The sequence below is a fragment of the Tiliqua scincoides genome, chromosome 5 (genome assembly GCF_035046505.1).
Source record: "Tiliqua scincoides isolate rTilSci1 chromosome 5, rTilSci1.hap2, whole genome shotgun sequence".
NCBI classification, from domain to species: domain Eukaryota; kingdom Metazoa; phylum Chordata; class Lepidosauria; order Squamata; family Scincidae; genus Tiliqua; species Tiliqua scincoides.
In genome coordinates this window covers 118,173,410-118,189,614 of record NC_089825.1, presented here as the reverse complement: position 1 = coordinate 118,189,614, position 16,205 = coordinate 118,173,410, and the positions used below count along the sequence as shown (strand labels likewise).

Below are 16,205 nucleotides of genomic sequence, written 5' to 3'. Positions count from 1 at the left end.
ACGGGCTCCCACTCACCTGTCCTTGCGCTTGGCCTTGAGCAGGCTTCAAGGCTGCCATCCCAGGCACCCTTTCCTGGGAGTAAGCTTCATCCTCTGTAATGGGGCTTACAACTGAGTAGACACACATAGGAGCAGGTGCCAAGGCTGCCATCCCAGGCACCCTTTCCTGGGAGCAAGCTTCATCCACTGTAATGGGGCTTACTACTGAGTAGACACACAGGATGTCTCCTCTGCTGTGGAGGAAAAGCCTCTCCTTGCACTGAGTGGGGACCTGCTCAGGGAAAGTCCAGCTGCAAGGGCTTGCAATGGCTGAGGAGAAAGGCGGCTCAGGATTGGCTGGTGGTCAGCCAGTGAAGGGCCCTGAGCCATTCCAACAGAAAAAGCCAGGAGCCTGCTGGAGAATTGGGGAAGGAAAAAACAGGGGCCTTAAGCCTGCAGAGCGGGCAAAATTGAAAAGGGAAACCAATGCGGGGCAGGTGGGGGTGAAGGGAGAGGAGGGCAGTGAGCTCAGGGGGCGGAGGGAAGCAGCCCGCCCTCCCAACACAGGTGCCTCCTGTCACACTCTTTGCCACTTTCACCGGGAGGAGCCGCAGCAGACAGCTGAAAGAGCCGCATGTGGCTCTAGAGCCGCAGGCTGCCGACCCCTGCCCTATAGCTAACACCCTTTTCTTGGCAGATCCAGCCATCCACAGCCCTATATGTCTGTGGCAAAGAAGGAGTTTCTTACCAATTTTTAAAATAAGCTTGGAGAGCACTTCTTGCCCCCAAATGTTAGTAAGCAGTGGGCTCGCAGTAAACGAGGACAGAGAGCTCCTTGGTCTGATATGAGCCACAACAGGAACTGTGTTCTTATGACACAGGGAGAGACAAGACACAGATTCTCTACATAAAGACAGGCTTTAAAGGGTTAAAACGTGTGGGATGGAACTTGCGATTGCTTGCCAGGACCTTTCACACAGTATACAGTTTATGTACACAGAACCACTTGCGTGATTGATACAATTATCTTTATACAACTTTAAGCAACAGTTTTATGAGAAGATTGGGTGAACACCCAGCCCTGGAGAGGCAGAAACCTCAGCTGTGAGTGCACACCCTTTGCTTTTTCACACTCAGACACGCCTACTCTGTTTCTGAGCTACACAGAAGAGAAGCAAGAGAAAGAGAGAGGAAAAGAAAAAACATTCATAGCCCCAAAGAAGACTGGCTCTAGCAGGCAGGACATGTGAGTTTTACTCCAGGGCCAAGGGGTGGTGCAAGGAGGTGTGGGTCAGGGGAACTCACTGCTTAGAGGAGCATGATGTCAGCATATTCCTTTTGCCATACTGCCAGACGATGGACCTCAAGCCTGAGCAGAAAGGCGTGGCACCAGGACCCTTCAAACGTACGGTGCTGGTGGACTGCAAAGGAGTCCCTATGCCCAAAGAGACTGTGGAGCACTGGGATCGCATATGGGCCTTTCAAGCCCGGCCTGATGACCTTCTCATCTGCACTTACCCCAAAGCAGGTAAATTGGATAAATAAAACCAGAGCATTAGCACAAATCTGGGGAGATAGCAATGTGGGGGCTGCTATGGAGGGGTGAAGATTGATGGTCAACAGCTGAATGCTTCTTTCCTTGTTGCTTCCCACCCCCTCCAGGGACCACCTGGATCCAGGAAATTGTGGACATGATCCAAAATGGAGGAGATGCACAGAAATGTGCTCGGGCCCCCACAGACAAGCGGATCCCCTACCTAGAGCTGTGTCTTCCGAAACCGTTGTCCTCAGGTGAGTTGGGAGTACTCAACACAGTTTCAGGGAGCTGCTGGGAGAGTGTCAGGTAAAGGACTTCTCCAAGCAAGGCTGAATTCTCCCTCTGGTATTCCAGGCTTGGAGGATGCAGAAGCCATGCCTTCTCCACGCACAATCAAATCTCACTTCTCAGTCCAGCTTCTTCCACCTTCCTTCTGGGAACAGAATTGCAAGGTCAGGACAACTGGGGTGAGGTGACGGGAAAAGTAAGGCTTTGTTCTTCATCTCAGCCAAGGCTGTGTCCCAATACTGGCTCAAGTCTGGAACACATGAAGCAAGAGTGCCTCTGAGCATGTGCCAGCTGCACACTTCCTGAAACCTGTTTGCCATGCTAGGCTTCAGTCTTGTGCTCCATTTCTTAAAATTCATACAATGACAATGATATCACAAAAAATAAATTTCCTTCTAAGGGCAGACATTTGCCAATGCACATTCCAACAGATACAAAAGATACCTGGACAACTCCTCTTCTTGGTCTGGAATGTGTGCAAAGGGTGAAGTCTTTCTTTCACTATGAGAACTCAGAAATCCTGCCACTGGCCCATCTAAGTCCTGGGCTGAATCTGTATCCTGGAGATACAATAACAATAATAATCCTGAAGGCTCAATAATCCAATAATAATCCTGGAGGCTCAATAACAAGGATTATAAAGCACTGCAGTGAAATGGGGGAAAGATTAACCTTGAACCCCAGAGTGGGGGAGAGCAACAAGCTTGGAGCTCCATTTCCTGAGTTCTTTCTGTGACATTTCCACAGATGATTTATGTCGCCAGGAACATCAAGGACAACGCAGTCTCCTATTTCCATTTCCATCTCATGAACAAGGGGATGCCAGAGATAGGACCTTGGGACCAGTTTCTACAGGATTTCATTGCAGGGAAAGGTGAGTGGATAATCAGTGGATAATAAGAAACAAGGCAAGGAAAGGGACACTGCTGGGAGAACCACTGCATATTCTAAGGAAGAAGGCCATGTCCCCTTTCCTCGCTTTCCTGCTATGAAAAGGCTGATAGGAGCTTACCAGTGCTCACCAAGCCTGAGTATTAGCTTGGGGGCAACTTCCAAGTATTAGCTTGGGGGCAAAATCCTGTGAGAAGGGGGCAACTATATAAAATTCCAAAGTTCTTCATTGTTTTCTTTCAAACATTTAAAGTGTTCCGGTAATACTTTAAGAAGAGCCCCGCTGAATCAGGCTAAGGACCCATCTAGTCCAACTTCCTTATCTCAGTGGCCGACCAGATGCCTCAAGGAGCACACAAGGCAACAAGACACCTTCATCTTGTTGCCACTCCCTTGCACCTGGCATTCTGAGGTAGCCTACTTCTAAAACCAGGAGGATGCACATATCCATTATAGTTTGTAACCTGTGATGGACTTTTCTTCTAAAAATCGGTCCAATCCCCTTTTAAAGGCATCTAGGCCAGTTGCCATCACCACATCCTGTGGCAAGGAGTTCCACAGAATAATTACAAGCTGGGTAAAGGGCAATTACCATAGATACTGGACTATAGTACAAAATTTTTGCCAAGTAATCAAGCTCCAATTATCACTTTACCCTGCCTTATCTCCAGGTCAATCAGAGGGCAAAGCCTTTCAACTCTGAAAAGTTTCTTTTCTCAAGGGGCAGGTAGCTCCTTAGAAGCAATTTGTTAACCTTTTATTCTCCTTCCTTCTGCTGCAGCCTGGTTCTGCTTTGCAAATGCTTGCAAAGCAGGTTTGTTTTTTGAAACACCAGGATGGGAATCCTCCTTTCCATCTGAAGGAGGCTACAATTCAATGCACCCTTACTTAAGAATAACGCCCATGGAAAGCAGTGGGTCTACTTCTGAGTAAAAAGGCTTGCAAATATCTCATCTCTCTGCTGTGAATTGAATTGCACACTCTCAGTTATAATAATAATAATAATAATAATAATAATAATAACAACTAGGTATTTATATACCGCCTTTCTGGTTATCAGATTACTCCTCTGACTTTATTCAAGGCGGTTTACATAGGCAGGCATTTCTAAATCCCTCAAGGGGATTTTTACAATCATAGAGGTTCTCTCTTTCAAGAACCCAACAGCATTTCAGAATGGATCTTCCTGGTTTGGTCTCACTTCTGGCCTCCAGTTCTCCCATGCAGGCTGGCAAGCAGCTCCATCTCTCTCATGGAGGGCAGAAGAAGAAGACACTTCTTGCTCACAGCAAGAGCAGGTGAAATCACTCAGCTCAGCTTGTCAGCTGCTTCAAGGGCTCATAATTCTCAGAAGTGCAGGGAGCTGCCAGTGTCCTGGAGCTGCCAACCTTCTGATGTTATCTTCAGGCTAACAGAGGCTCTACCCTCTAGACCAGACCTCCTGCCTCCTCCTCAGTTATGTGTTATAAGTTGTATGTTGTATGTAGAGCTTCTGGCTTAACACACCAGACACCTTAAAGGTGTCTTTGATTCATGGTTCTCCTCATGTCCACCTTAAAGGTGGATTTAATTCATGGTTCTCCTGCAGTGGTTCCCAACCTTTTTCACTTGCATGTCCCTTGGCATAAATTGCTTGTCCCTTCCATAAATTGTACCCTTCATATTAGCAAAATGTTTGTAATAATACAAGCCCTCATCTCCTCTCTATGAAAACCTAGACTTCGTGTATTCATCACAGTGTTTTCTCTTTTTATCTGTTGGAGGAACAGAAGACTCTGCCTTTGCACTATTTTGCAGCAGAAGTGTGCTGAGAAATTCTGGGTGATAAATCACTTTCCATATTATGTTTCAGCTTTTTTACTGTGCTGGTTTTCAATCACTGGTTCATACATGAATTGGTGACCAAAAACTAGCTATTGGTGGGGCTTTCACAGCCAACTAGCTACCTCCCTTCCTGCCTTGCTAGTCCTTGCAAGGCATTCCTGTCTTGCAAGGCATTCTGGAGCTTGACCTGCCTTTTTCTACCATTATTCCATTCTTTTTCAAGTACCCTTAAAGGTCCTGTTGAGTGTCCCTGGGAGTACATGAATACCAGGTTGGGAACCACTGTTTTACTGGTATGTAGTTTACAGTACACTTACTCTGATAGTGCTTACAAAAAGGTGATGAAGACCAGAATTTAAAAAGAATAAAAATGTATCTTATGATCTTTTACTATGTTTTTAATAAATTAGAGACTACAGTTCTTAGGTAACAACTGGTGGTGAGTTATTTTTCAGGATCTGGCCTGGGGTAAAATCAGACAAAACTATAGTCAGACACCCCCCTAAGTTTAACCCCCAGCTTATCCGAGGGTCATAGAAAATTCCATGATTGTTGGCTCAAAACCTGCCCTTGACTTATCTGTGGGATCGACTTATAGGCGAGTGTCCGTGGTGCCTCGTTTTGCGGGGGTGAATTTAGGGGGGTGAATCATGATGCTGCGGTTCACGCTTTCCTCTGTCTCTTTGCAGTTGCCTACGGCTCATGGTTTGACCATGTTCGCGGTTGGTGGAAGGCCAAGGATCGGCACCCAATTCTGTACCTCTTTTATGAAGACATGAAAAAGGTGCGCAGCTCTCTCCATCTCAAACAGGCTCTTTCTTCTAAGGTAGCAGCTTGGCAGCCCAATCCTATCCACGCTTAGATAGGATGTAAGCCCTATTGACTCGAACGGGATTTACTTCTGAGTAGACATGCATAGGATTGGGCTGCGAGTTACTAAGGAGCTTGCTCAAAAGTGCCTGACAGCAGTGGCCCCATTCAGTGGCAAAGAAGCAGAGTGAGCAGCACCACCAACACAAAAAGCCAGATTCATCTTCATCAAGTGTCTACAGTCTAATCTTGTCTCATCTTTTTTTTTTTAATTAAAGGATCCAGCCCAAGAAATCCAAAAGGTAGCCAAGTTCCTAGGCCTGGAGTTATCTGAATCAGTTCTGAGCAAGATCGTGCAACACACATCATTCGAGAGCATGAAAGCAAATCCGATGGCGAATTACAGCACTGTACCATCTTCCATTTTGGATCACACGGTGTCTCCCTTCATGAGAAAAGGCAAGGAAAAGAGGCTGGCTCCAACTTGGATAGGACAGGGGCACTGTGGGAGAGTAGGGAGCAATGATGGAAGCAGGCCTGAGCACATTCAGAGTATTAACATTAAGCTATAGCAATGGGCACTCGATTTGGGTTGAGTCGTGCTAAGCAGCTGTTTTTGATGACTTGAGTTGACTCGACTTGTGGATGCCACCGACCCCAACTCAACTCACAAATTGGGGGCCAGTGACTCGAAAAAAGAGTCTGAACTCAAAATGACTCAATTCCTTATCTCTTTCATCTATATGCATTCTTTCTTACTTACTTACATACCCACCATCACCTTTCTTTTTTCTGTGCATTTTGCTCAAGGACTTGTGATGAATCACACTCATGACTCCAAGGAATTTTTCAAGTCAAGTCACGACAAGCACACACTATGACTCGCAAGTCGAGTCACAGCGTTGGTGACTCGAGCTTCGTGACTTGGGCACATCCCTGTTAAACTATGTCATGGGTCTGGAAGTACAGGTACTGCTGTATGTTATAGACTCCAGGCATTTCAAAAGTCATTTGGAGTGAGAAAGTTATCCAGGAAGTTGCAGGGGAGGGGGGTACTGCTTCATTTTCAAAATGTTTTAAAACTCAGCTTTAAAATACTAGGATGAAGCCTTCCAAGGTCCTGCTGGTCCTTAATCCTAAATGTACATGCACAGACTGCATTTGATGAGGAAGAGAAGGAAACTATATATGCTCAGAGATACCTTTTTCCATACAGATTAATCTGTATGTATTTTCTTTAAGGAAGCAGCATGGTCCCAAACAGGAGGAAAGAGTACTAAATAGATGCAGTTAATGGTATGGTGGGGTGACAATGGATGACAACAAAAATCAACAGTGCCCACAAAACATCTTCTGGGCTTCCTTGGGAGCTGTGGAAGTAAAGAATCAAGATTGTGGCACATTCCACAGTATCTCCTGTGCAAAATACTAATGCAACACAACTTCAGTTGCTTTGGGATGAGAGAGAGAGAGAGAGAGAGAGAGCGAGAGCGTGCGCACGCATGCACTAGAGATGTATGGCAGCTTAGTTATGTCTTCTTTCCTTGCTAATCTACAAGGAGAGTCTAAGTCAGTGGTATTCAAACTGGGGCATCATGACGCCCCAGCCTGAAGGACCTGGTTTCTGCCCCCTTAAGGGGTGGGGGGCAGCCAGGAGGCAGGGAGGAGGCAGTGACTTGATCGCCAGGATCACATCGCTCAGGGACCCAGTCCCTGCAGCAGCAGCAGCAGCAGCAGTCCCTGCAGCAGGGGAGGGGAGGCTCAGGGGGATGCAGGGAGCCCTGCAGGAGCATCTGCAAGGTTCCCCAATGTTCTAAAAGTGAAAGTAGAGCAATTGCTCAGCAAAACTGGAAGTGGAGTACAATCGCTCCACTTTCACTTTTAGAACGTTGGGGAGCCCTGAAGACACTCATGCAGGGCTCCCTGAACCACCAACAGGCTGCTGCAGGGCCTGGTGAGTGCATCCCAGTCCCTGTAGCCCCCTGAGCCTCCTCTGCTTCCTCCCTCCCCTGCCCTCCCCTCCCCTCCCCTGCAAGCACTTACTGTGATTTCCAAACTCCTGGAGAGTTTGAAAACCGCAGGTCTAAGTGAAGGCAGACAGCGAGCATTCATACAAAGCAGCAGTTCTGCTATCCCACATCAGATCCCCAGAGCAAGGCCTTGCCCTGCACAGCAGCCTCCATCAGCCAACTAGCTGCTCCCTTTCTGCTTCTCTATGTTTCACACTGTAAGTTGCTGTTTTACAATCAGAAACTCTCTCTCTCTCTCTCTCTCTCTCTCTGTGCAATAAATTAGGAGTTAAATTGTATAAAGGTCACAACAAAGAAGTCAGGTAATGTTTGACTGCCAAAGAGAACACTTCCACAACCCTTCTCATAGCCAGGGGCAGTGGATGTCGCATTTCCTAAACTGTCCTGGAAACCTCATTCAAACAAACTGAAGCATTCCCTTCTCCTAATCTCCAGCTGCCATCAGCTGATCATGCTGGATTATCAGATGCCACCCATCTGTCCAGCACTCAGCCATCAGCATAATAAACCCTTTGCTTTCAGTTATAAGAGGGTGAGGAAGGCTACATGCCCTTTCACCAGTCCATTCAAAGACTGCTCTAGGATTGGAAGGGAGGACTTTGGCAGGTTGCCTTACTTAGGTGTGCCTCCACCACCGATATGATTATGTGCACAGAGGATAAGCTGAGATCAGCAGTGAGCCCTTCTAAAGAGTATGGGGCCTTGAGTAGCTGCCCATCAAAAGCCAACCCTTGACCCTTAGTAGGTAGACCATAACAGGGGTTACCAACTATTTTTCTGATTCCTGCTGTTGTGCCTGTAACAGCCATTTGATCTGCAAAATTAGCAGGTGATGACATTTATCTCTATGTTGTGACAAGGCTCTTGCTATTAAAAGCAGGATTAGGCCAAGCTGTGCTTTCCCCCTCATCAGTTGGCAACCCTAGCTACCTCAGGTTTATCAAGACTCCCAATCGGCCTTCTCTAAACCTCTGACCTGTCTGCCTTACCCTCCCACTTCATTGTCCCCATAACATTCTCTGTTGCATGATGTGGTACTCCAGTCCCATATGCCACATTTTTTGTGGTGCTCTTAAGCAGAAGCAACTGTTTGGAACAGCAACTGTTACCTTGCACATGCCTGATCTCATCTGATCTTGGAAGCTAAGCAGGGTCAGGCCTGGTTAGCACTTGGATGGGAGACCGCCTGGGAATACCAGGTGCTGTAGGCTTATACCATAGTTTTTTGAGACTGAAGGTTGCCAACCACCTAAGTAGAAGATAACTGGGAAGATATATATAATAAATAATAGCATAGCCCGTGGATGACAGATTATAAGGAGGGCTGGGAAGAGGGCATTGGCTTTGGATTAGGCTAGAAAGGAAGAACAGTACATGGATTTCCATTTCTGTCCCCAGTTAGCTCTACCACTAGATCAGCCATCCATCCCTTTTACGTCTTGGTTGCTTTTCTCTCTCAACAACAACCCTGCAAGATAGGTTGCTCTCAGTTCTGCTTCTCAGTTAGGCTACTGAAGCCAAGATGTGCCCAAGGTCCAGGGAGGTGTGTGGCCCCTCCCAAACTGAGGCATCAGCAGGGAAGCGTGCCCACTGGATGGGAAGCAGCCCAAGCATGGTCAGGAGCCCAGGTCTACCCACCTGGAAGAGGTGAAATGGGAGCCCGGATCTACCCAGCAGATAGATCTGAACCCCCAAGCCTGTGTGGGAGCCCAGGTCTACGCACCCAACAAACCTCAGCCATGGAGGCCAGTTCAACCAGGAGTTCAGGTCTATGCACCTGGAAGAGGTGGTTTCAGAGAGCAGTGTTGGAATGGGAGCTCAGGTCTACCCCTTAAGGCTCTTCAAAAGTGTCTTAGAAGATCATTAGTGAGAAGATCAATAAAAGAAGTAAGTTTCCTTAAGACATTTACCTACTAGTACCAATCAACACCTGTATTGTGTAGCTACGGGAGAGTTATACGCTGTATTTCAGAAGGGCAGGATAGGGAAGAGCCCAGCAATGCCACTTGTAAAGTGAGTGGTTTGCCTGGGAACATTTCCCAGAATCCTTTGCAATACAACTGGGATTCTAGGGCAGCAGTGCATTGGTTTCTCAGCAGACAAGCTAGTTAAGAAAAGGGTGTCCAGAAATTAAGAAGTTGAAGTCTCACCAAGCCGTGCTCAAAGGAGAAAGAAAGAAGTGGGGCAGTTTTGTTTCCAATTTAGACCAGGCTCAATGGTAGCACTGAAATGCAGTGGGATGATTGCATGTCCAGCTGAACAGAAATGGATTGGCATTTCCACTTTCACCTACTCCAGTGCAAACACCGCCACTGGTCCATGAGCATGCCAAGACTGATTGTGGAGGGTCTCTTTAAAAAAAAATTTTCTGAATTGTTTCACTTGCAGGCATAGTTGGAGACTGGAAGGAGCACTTCACAGTGGCTCAGAATGAACAATTCGATGACATATATGCCCAGAAAATGCGGGACACCAGTCTGACCTTCCAAACACAGCTTTAAAACCCATCTCTGGCGTAGCTAGAGGGGGTGCAAAGCACGAAGTTTTGCAGGTGCCTCAACGTGCCATGCAAGCAACCCCTCCTTTTTGAAGCCATTCCAGGCAGTGGGAGCAAAATAGAGGTGTTCTGTTTCCATTTTGCTTCCTCCACCCAGAATGGCTCCGAAGGGACTGGGAAAAGGCTGCTTGCACAGCACATTCAGGTGACTGCAAAACTTCGTGCTTTGCACCCCCTCTAGCTATGCCACTGCTCCGTTTCCTTCACCAAGGCTTTCATCACAATGTGCCAGCTGGTTTTATCTGTGCTAAATAAAATAACCACAAATCTACAAAAGGTCCGTTTCAACTGCATTTTGTATGTGTGAGCCTTTTAAAAGACACTCAAACATATGGGTTTTTGTTTTTAAAATAGTGTTTGCTTTTGCAAATGAATTTCTACAAGAAGAAATGAATGGAGTTGCTCCCCTTTCCTCCATTGCTGGCAGAGTTACCCAGAGGGAGGGTAACTGCATTCTCCCAAAGATACATTTTCCAGCCAGTTCAAGTCTGACCAAAGAAGCAAAAACAATTCATTGAACCTGTCCTTTTTCAGACAGTATGCACACTAGTCCTTTAAATGCAATCACTTTAGCCACAGATTAGCATGTATTGTTTCACATGCCGCTTCTGTATTATTTGCTTCATTATGGTTAGGGATGGGTCCTATTATATTGCAGTTGCATGTTGAGAATCACAGCCATGAATATGCTCCTCTCAGTTCCTGAAACCCTATCTGAGGCCGTGGGGGAACTTCTCAGACTTACACTTATCCACAGTGGCATAGCTAATGATCATGTAGCCTGGTGCCAAGTGAAAAATGATGCCCCAGAAGTGACGTCATACCCAGGCATTTAAAAAAGTGAAAATGGGGGAAAATCTGCCTCCTCCCCCCAGCAGCTTGCCACCTGCTTGCTCTGCCGCCTCCCCCCAGGCTCCCCCCATATTCGTACCTTTTTGGTTCCCTGTTGTATCACAATAACACCTAATTTGCTCTTGGAACAATCAGTCTCAGTTTTAAGTTGAAAATCCAGTTTTTGTTACATAACACAGTTGTGTTTTTATTTTCTGGTTATTTGGCTATAACATTTGATAGAATTGAGATATTTTGACGCAGTTTGTTTCATTGCATTCTGCATTAAATTCCACATCGAATGATATTTAACATGATGGTATTATTCAAAAATACCAAGGTTTTCACAATTTTGGCCACTAGTGTCAAGCTCAGGTTGTTGTCCCCCTAAAGCTTGTTGCCCGGTGCAATTGCTACCTTATGCACCTCCTTAGGTATGCCACTGCTTAATCCATCCTTAACTCACCGACTGTTGCAGTGGATGAAGAAGGTGCAAAGTCTGTGCCAATCCTAGGCATGTTTAGTCAGAAGTAAGTAGCACTATGGTCAATGTGGACATGAAAGTGTGCACAGGATTGCAGTTTCAAGGTTATAAAGAACTGCTTGTGGCCAGTGAAGGGGGAGAATAAGTTGAACCATTGGATCATGCTCTAGAGATGGAGAGTGCACTTGCAAAGCAAATATTATGAGAATGCTTAATCCACAAAGGCAAGGAAAAACGTACTTGCTTCTGCCATGGTTCTAAACCCAATTGTGCCCCTCCCAAAATGCTATTTTTACTTGAATAACAGCTTCCATTGGCATTCGAAAGAAGGCAACAGTTCAAATACTAGGCAGTACAGGGCAACAGTTACTTGTCTTCTAATACAAGTCTACCTCAATCACATATAAAGTGTGGGTGTGGGGGCAGGCTTATCACTTCCTGCTCCAAATTATACATAACCACAGGGAAATATATAACGTCATGCGGCCAAAACTGCCGTAACATTTCTGGGTCACTATGCCTCCATATGTGACCAGAATCTTGTTCTGGTCATGTCCGGAACCTTTCTGAGGCCTGGAGACTCTGCATGCGGCCTCTCGGAGGTGTTTTCTGCCAAAAACCAGAAGTGCTTTTAAAACATGCCCGGGGGGCTTTTTGAAGCCCACAGAGGCCACATGCAGCCTTTGCGGGCCTCAGAAAGGCTCCTGGACGCAAATGGAGAACATCTTCAGTCACATCTGGGAGCTCAGTTCTGGGTGGTCCTGGAGCTTAGGTGAGGCTCTGCCTCATCTGCAGCCCATGGCCGCATGTCCCTACCTAATAGATGTGACTGGGGCAGACACAAGTCCAAAGGCCCCAAACAATCATTTACAGTTTAGCTGAAAGAGAATTCTATTCCCATTGTGCACGTTCATTCCCAGTGTCTCCTCCAACAATTTTTATGGTATATGTTACAGCTTAAAATGATAATTCCAACAACCTTGCACATTCACATCTGAAATGCTGTCTCTATATCTTCTTTTGCCCTTCAAATTTATACATTTGTCTATGTAATTTCCAGAAGTCCACTGTTTTTTAAAAAGAGATCCAACTACATTGTGGCATTTTTATATTCTAATGTATGTGCTTGTTTTGGTTTCTTCCATAACAGCTATATTCTAGTATCTTGTGTGTGTGTGTGTGTGTGTGTGTGTGTGTGTGTGTGTGTGTGTGTGTGTGTGTGTGTTTGCCCTCAGGATTTAACAAATTTTACCAGAACCAGAATTTAACAAAGCTTACCAGAACCAGTTTACCAGAGGTGAAAATGAAAAGACTGTAAACCACTTTTGTTTAGGAATCAAACAAGAACAGGCAGAGAAGCCTATAGGGCAGTGTTTCTCAAACTGTGGGTCGCAAGCCAATTTCAGGTGGTTCTCCATTCATTTCAATATTTTATTTTTAATATATTAGACTTGATGCTACCATGGTATGTTACTGCATTTCTACAGACCTGTACTTTTAACAAGCTACTATGTATGTTCTTTTAACAATGATAGTAAATGGGACTTACTCCTGGATAAGTGTGGGTAGGATTGCAGTTTAGGATTGCTTGAAGATGACACTTCGGTCATGACATCACTTCCGGTGGGTTCTGACAGATTCTCATTCTAAAAAGTGGATCCTGGTGCAAAATGTGTGAGAACCACTGCTTAGGCAAACACACAGAGAAGCAGGAAACTTTGGCAATGGTTTATCTTTCCTTTAGCCTTAAATAACCTCTGTTCCTCCCTTCCTCAAACTCCAAGGACAATTGGGTGCTAAAAAGGATTAAACAAGAGAAGCAGAGATAAACAACAGCTGAGAAAGGTGACCAGAGGCTCTCGCAATCCTGTGTGCTTCTCTACAGTCCCCGGGCTAGTCTGTCGTCCCTCAATAGTCCAAAGCTACACAGTCATTTTGGACAGGACATTAATTTGCATTGATTTAGAAGTGTCTTTTGGGTGAATGTTTAATTACGTTTCAGTCTCATGATAGAAGAATTATGTCTTCCTTGTTGAGTGTTTCCCTTGCATGCAGGCCATGCTAATAAATAAAATAATCCATGAAGCAATAAGCAATGTGTCAACCCAACTGCATTTTGGGCATGGGACTCTTTTTCTCAGGTGGATGTATCCTTTATCAGGCACCTCCAGTGGATTAAATCATACATCCCTGTCTAAGAAAATGAATGGATTTCCTCAGTCTTATTTTAATGGTTTGGGGGGGGGGCAGACACCACTTCGTCATTCGGAATAAATATGATCCTTAACATTATCACACTTTCAGTTCTCTTCATGGGATGCTCAGGTATGTTCCTTCAGTGTGGAGAATGCCAGTGGGGAAAAGAGAATGGTTTTGGACCACAGTGTTGGATACAAGTTGCCCCTTTTGCAATGATGGGCGTCCAACTCACCCTTAGATGTTATGAGGTGGGTGAATGATCTGATTGGCAGCCAGGAAAAAATGACAAGACAGGGATGTCAAACTGATTATGGAATCAGAGGGTCGAAGTTAGCATTCATGGTGCCTGCTGAGGGCCAGAAGTGACATCACTAAGCAGAAAGTGACATCATTGAGCAGATGATAGCCAGAAGTAAGCACTTCGTTCTCACATAGAAACTCATGAGCTACAAATGACAGAAGAGAAAATGTGCAAATCTTGTGGCATATTTTCAAGATATGAGAGAGTCCAATATCATGCTGGGAGAGCCCAATTACAACAGGTGCTGGATAAATGGTTTCTGGGGGCCCCATTCGGCCCACGGGCCTTATATTTGACACCCCTGGACAAGAACATGGGGAAATCTTGATAAATTCTCCAATAATGGGAGAGAAATTCCTCAGCCTATGTGGGGACTCATAAATCACAGCTTTAGCCTTAGAGGGCAGGACGCTAAGGGAAGGCAACAGTCACAGCAACATACAGTTGCCCCTCCCCGCAGCCGAGATGGAAGGAATCGCTTGTTTGTGGGGGGGGGAAGAGGGGCAGCTTAGCCCTTGCAGTGGTCGTGGGGTCACGACAGGCACCGCGGAGGAGCTGGTGGTGGTGATCCCGAATGGGCACAAGGTTCTTTGGATTTTTGGAGAGGCAAACAACAGATGACAGGGGAATTCAGAGGACTTCTGACAAAAGTAAACGTTTACTCGTTTGCAAACGGGACCCCCACACACACACACGTGCGCGTGTGGAGGACCCTGAAGAATTACAATGTTGCAGGTTTTATAGGGTATTTTAGATAGGGGAGGGGGACAAGAGCACACAAAGAGAGAAAAACATCCATGGGAAGAATAACATACAGGCAGGCATAAAAACAACATTTGGCATTTTGTTATCAGCTCAGGATGTTAATTTGAGAAGGGCGATACCATGCGCATCAACCATTTGTTTACAGACATATCCCTTACAGAGGATCTGGTACTCTAACTCATCCCTTTTACCCTTTCATCCTTATTTTTTATTGCCGTTGTTTATGGCTTTCTGTTCACCCTTAGGGGCCCATACTACAGCCAGCTTGTTCTCTGAGAGGGATATTAGATGCTGGCTTTTGGACAAGGGTCAGAGAGGGGCTTTTGGTCAGAGAAGGGCCTTGTGGGTATTTCATATTGTGAACTGGGCATTTTGATATCAGCGTTGGGCACATACCTTCTCCTCCGCCCGTTCGTTCAGGTATACACACGCACCCTCTTTCTTTCCTTCACCCATCCTGCCAGCCCTGACTCCCTCCGTTGTCTCCCCCACCTGCCCTGCTCGACATGCTGCCCCCTGAAGCCCCCTTTGGCTTAAATGGCAAGAGAGGAGGTGAGGGGGACAGGGTGCCTGCATGCGTTTGGAGATGGAGGAAGAAGTGTGTTTGTGAGGAAAGCAGGGGCTGTCTGATGCTGGTCAGGATTGTCTCCAGCCCCCTCCTGCACCTCTCACACTGTGTAAGGCTACAATCCTACCTTACCTCACTTACCAGAGAGTAAGCCTCATTGAACACAATGGAATTTACTTTTGAGTAGACATAAATAGATTGCGCTATAAAAGTGCAACAGGTACTTTCAACAAGTGCTTGATATTTCAAAATATTAGCTAACATTTCTCACTCACTTTAACAAATAAAAAGACCCAATTTAATTAATTAAATTTGATGTCATTGCAGCAGAGGGGGGCTACGGAATCTTCTTTGCACCAGGCAGCAACTTGGTTAGCTACCCACTGCTTCCCCTCCCATTGCTGCTATTTAACTCTAAAAGCAAAGAAATGAACACATAGTGTCAAATGACACATTTAATATAAGATGTAGTTTGGCCCTACGCCTAAGATTATGTCTATGATTATACCTTTTGGGGGGGGGTGGTCTGCTCAAGGGGGTTATACCGGCTCCTGAATGTTTGTATATCCACAGTAAACACACAAAGTTCTCTACTCTAGTGATCACACAAGGGCCCTGCCCTTTTTATCACAGGGCAAAAGTCAAACAGTATCATGTTGGGCCCTTGAGTTCTTGGCAGGGTATGTGCTTTAAAGGGGTCAAAAGATGTGGAGCGGTTACCAGAGTTCTCTGCCAGAGCTTTACATTGACTTTCAACACATGCACACACGCACTTATCCCCACAAAGGGTTAAACCTGTTGGGTAACAATTGAACTCAGGGGAAGGTCATTGTTGTATGCCCAGCCCTAGCATACAAGCAATGTCAGATCAAAAAGCACATGTGTGTGACTCTCCCAAACACACAATACCAGTGTAATTCCTGGATCATGCACTAACTTCAGGAAGCAAAAGAGCGACCGAGGGGAGACAAAGTTTGACTGTCCTGGAGAAAAGCAAAAAGGAGGTGGGTGGGTATGACGTTTTACCTTCATGCCAGCTGGTGGCACCAGAAAGACTAGGGCAGGGACACCAGCAGGTTATGGGTGTATGTGTGTGTGATACAATATTTGAGTATAATCCCTTCTGCTGCCTTTCCAGGCA

General features: G+C 45.9%; 1 protein-coding gene across 1 annotated transcript; it reads left to right on the top strand.

Annotated features, from left to right (window-relative positions):
• The first annotated feature begins 1,136 nt into the window (after positions 1-1,136).
• Positions 1,137-9,909, top strand: LOC136652121 (sulfotransferase 1C4-like). Its single transcript, XM_066629000.1, has 8 exons — positions 1,137-1,225; positions 1,333-1,507; positions 1,642-1,770; positions 1,871-1,968; positions 2,552-2,678; positions 5,209-5,303; positions 5,608-5,788; positions 9,748-9,909. The coding sequence occupies exons 2-8, from the start codon at positions 1,336-1,338 to the stop codon at positions 9,858-9,860; spliced, it is 915 nt and encodes a 304-aa protein (XP_066485097.1). The 5' UTR covers positions 1,137-1,225; positions 1,333-1,335; the 3' UTR covers positions 9,861-9,909.
• The last annotated feature ends 6,296 nt before the right edge of the window (positions 9,910-16,205 follow it).

What these genes read in the sequence shown, in the direction of transcription:
- LOC136652121 (XM_066629000.1), top strand. Translation starts at nt 1,336, where the DNA reads ATGGACCTCAAGCCTGAGCAGAAAGGCGTGGCACCAGGACCCTTCAAA. An exon ending in TCTGGGAACAGAATTGCAAG is followed by an intron (nt 1,969 to 2,551) that starts GTCAGGACAACT and finishes ACATTTCCACAG; the next exon opens with ATGATTTATGTCGCCAGGAA. An exon ending in GGATTTCATTGCAGGGAAAG is followed by an intron (nt 2,679 to 5,208) that starts GTGAGTGGATAA and finishes GTCTCTTTGCAG; the next exon opens with TTGCCTACGGCTCATGGTTT.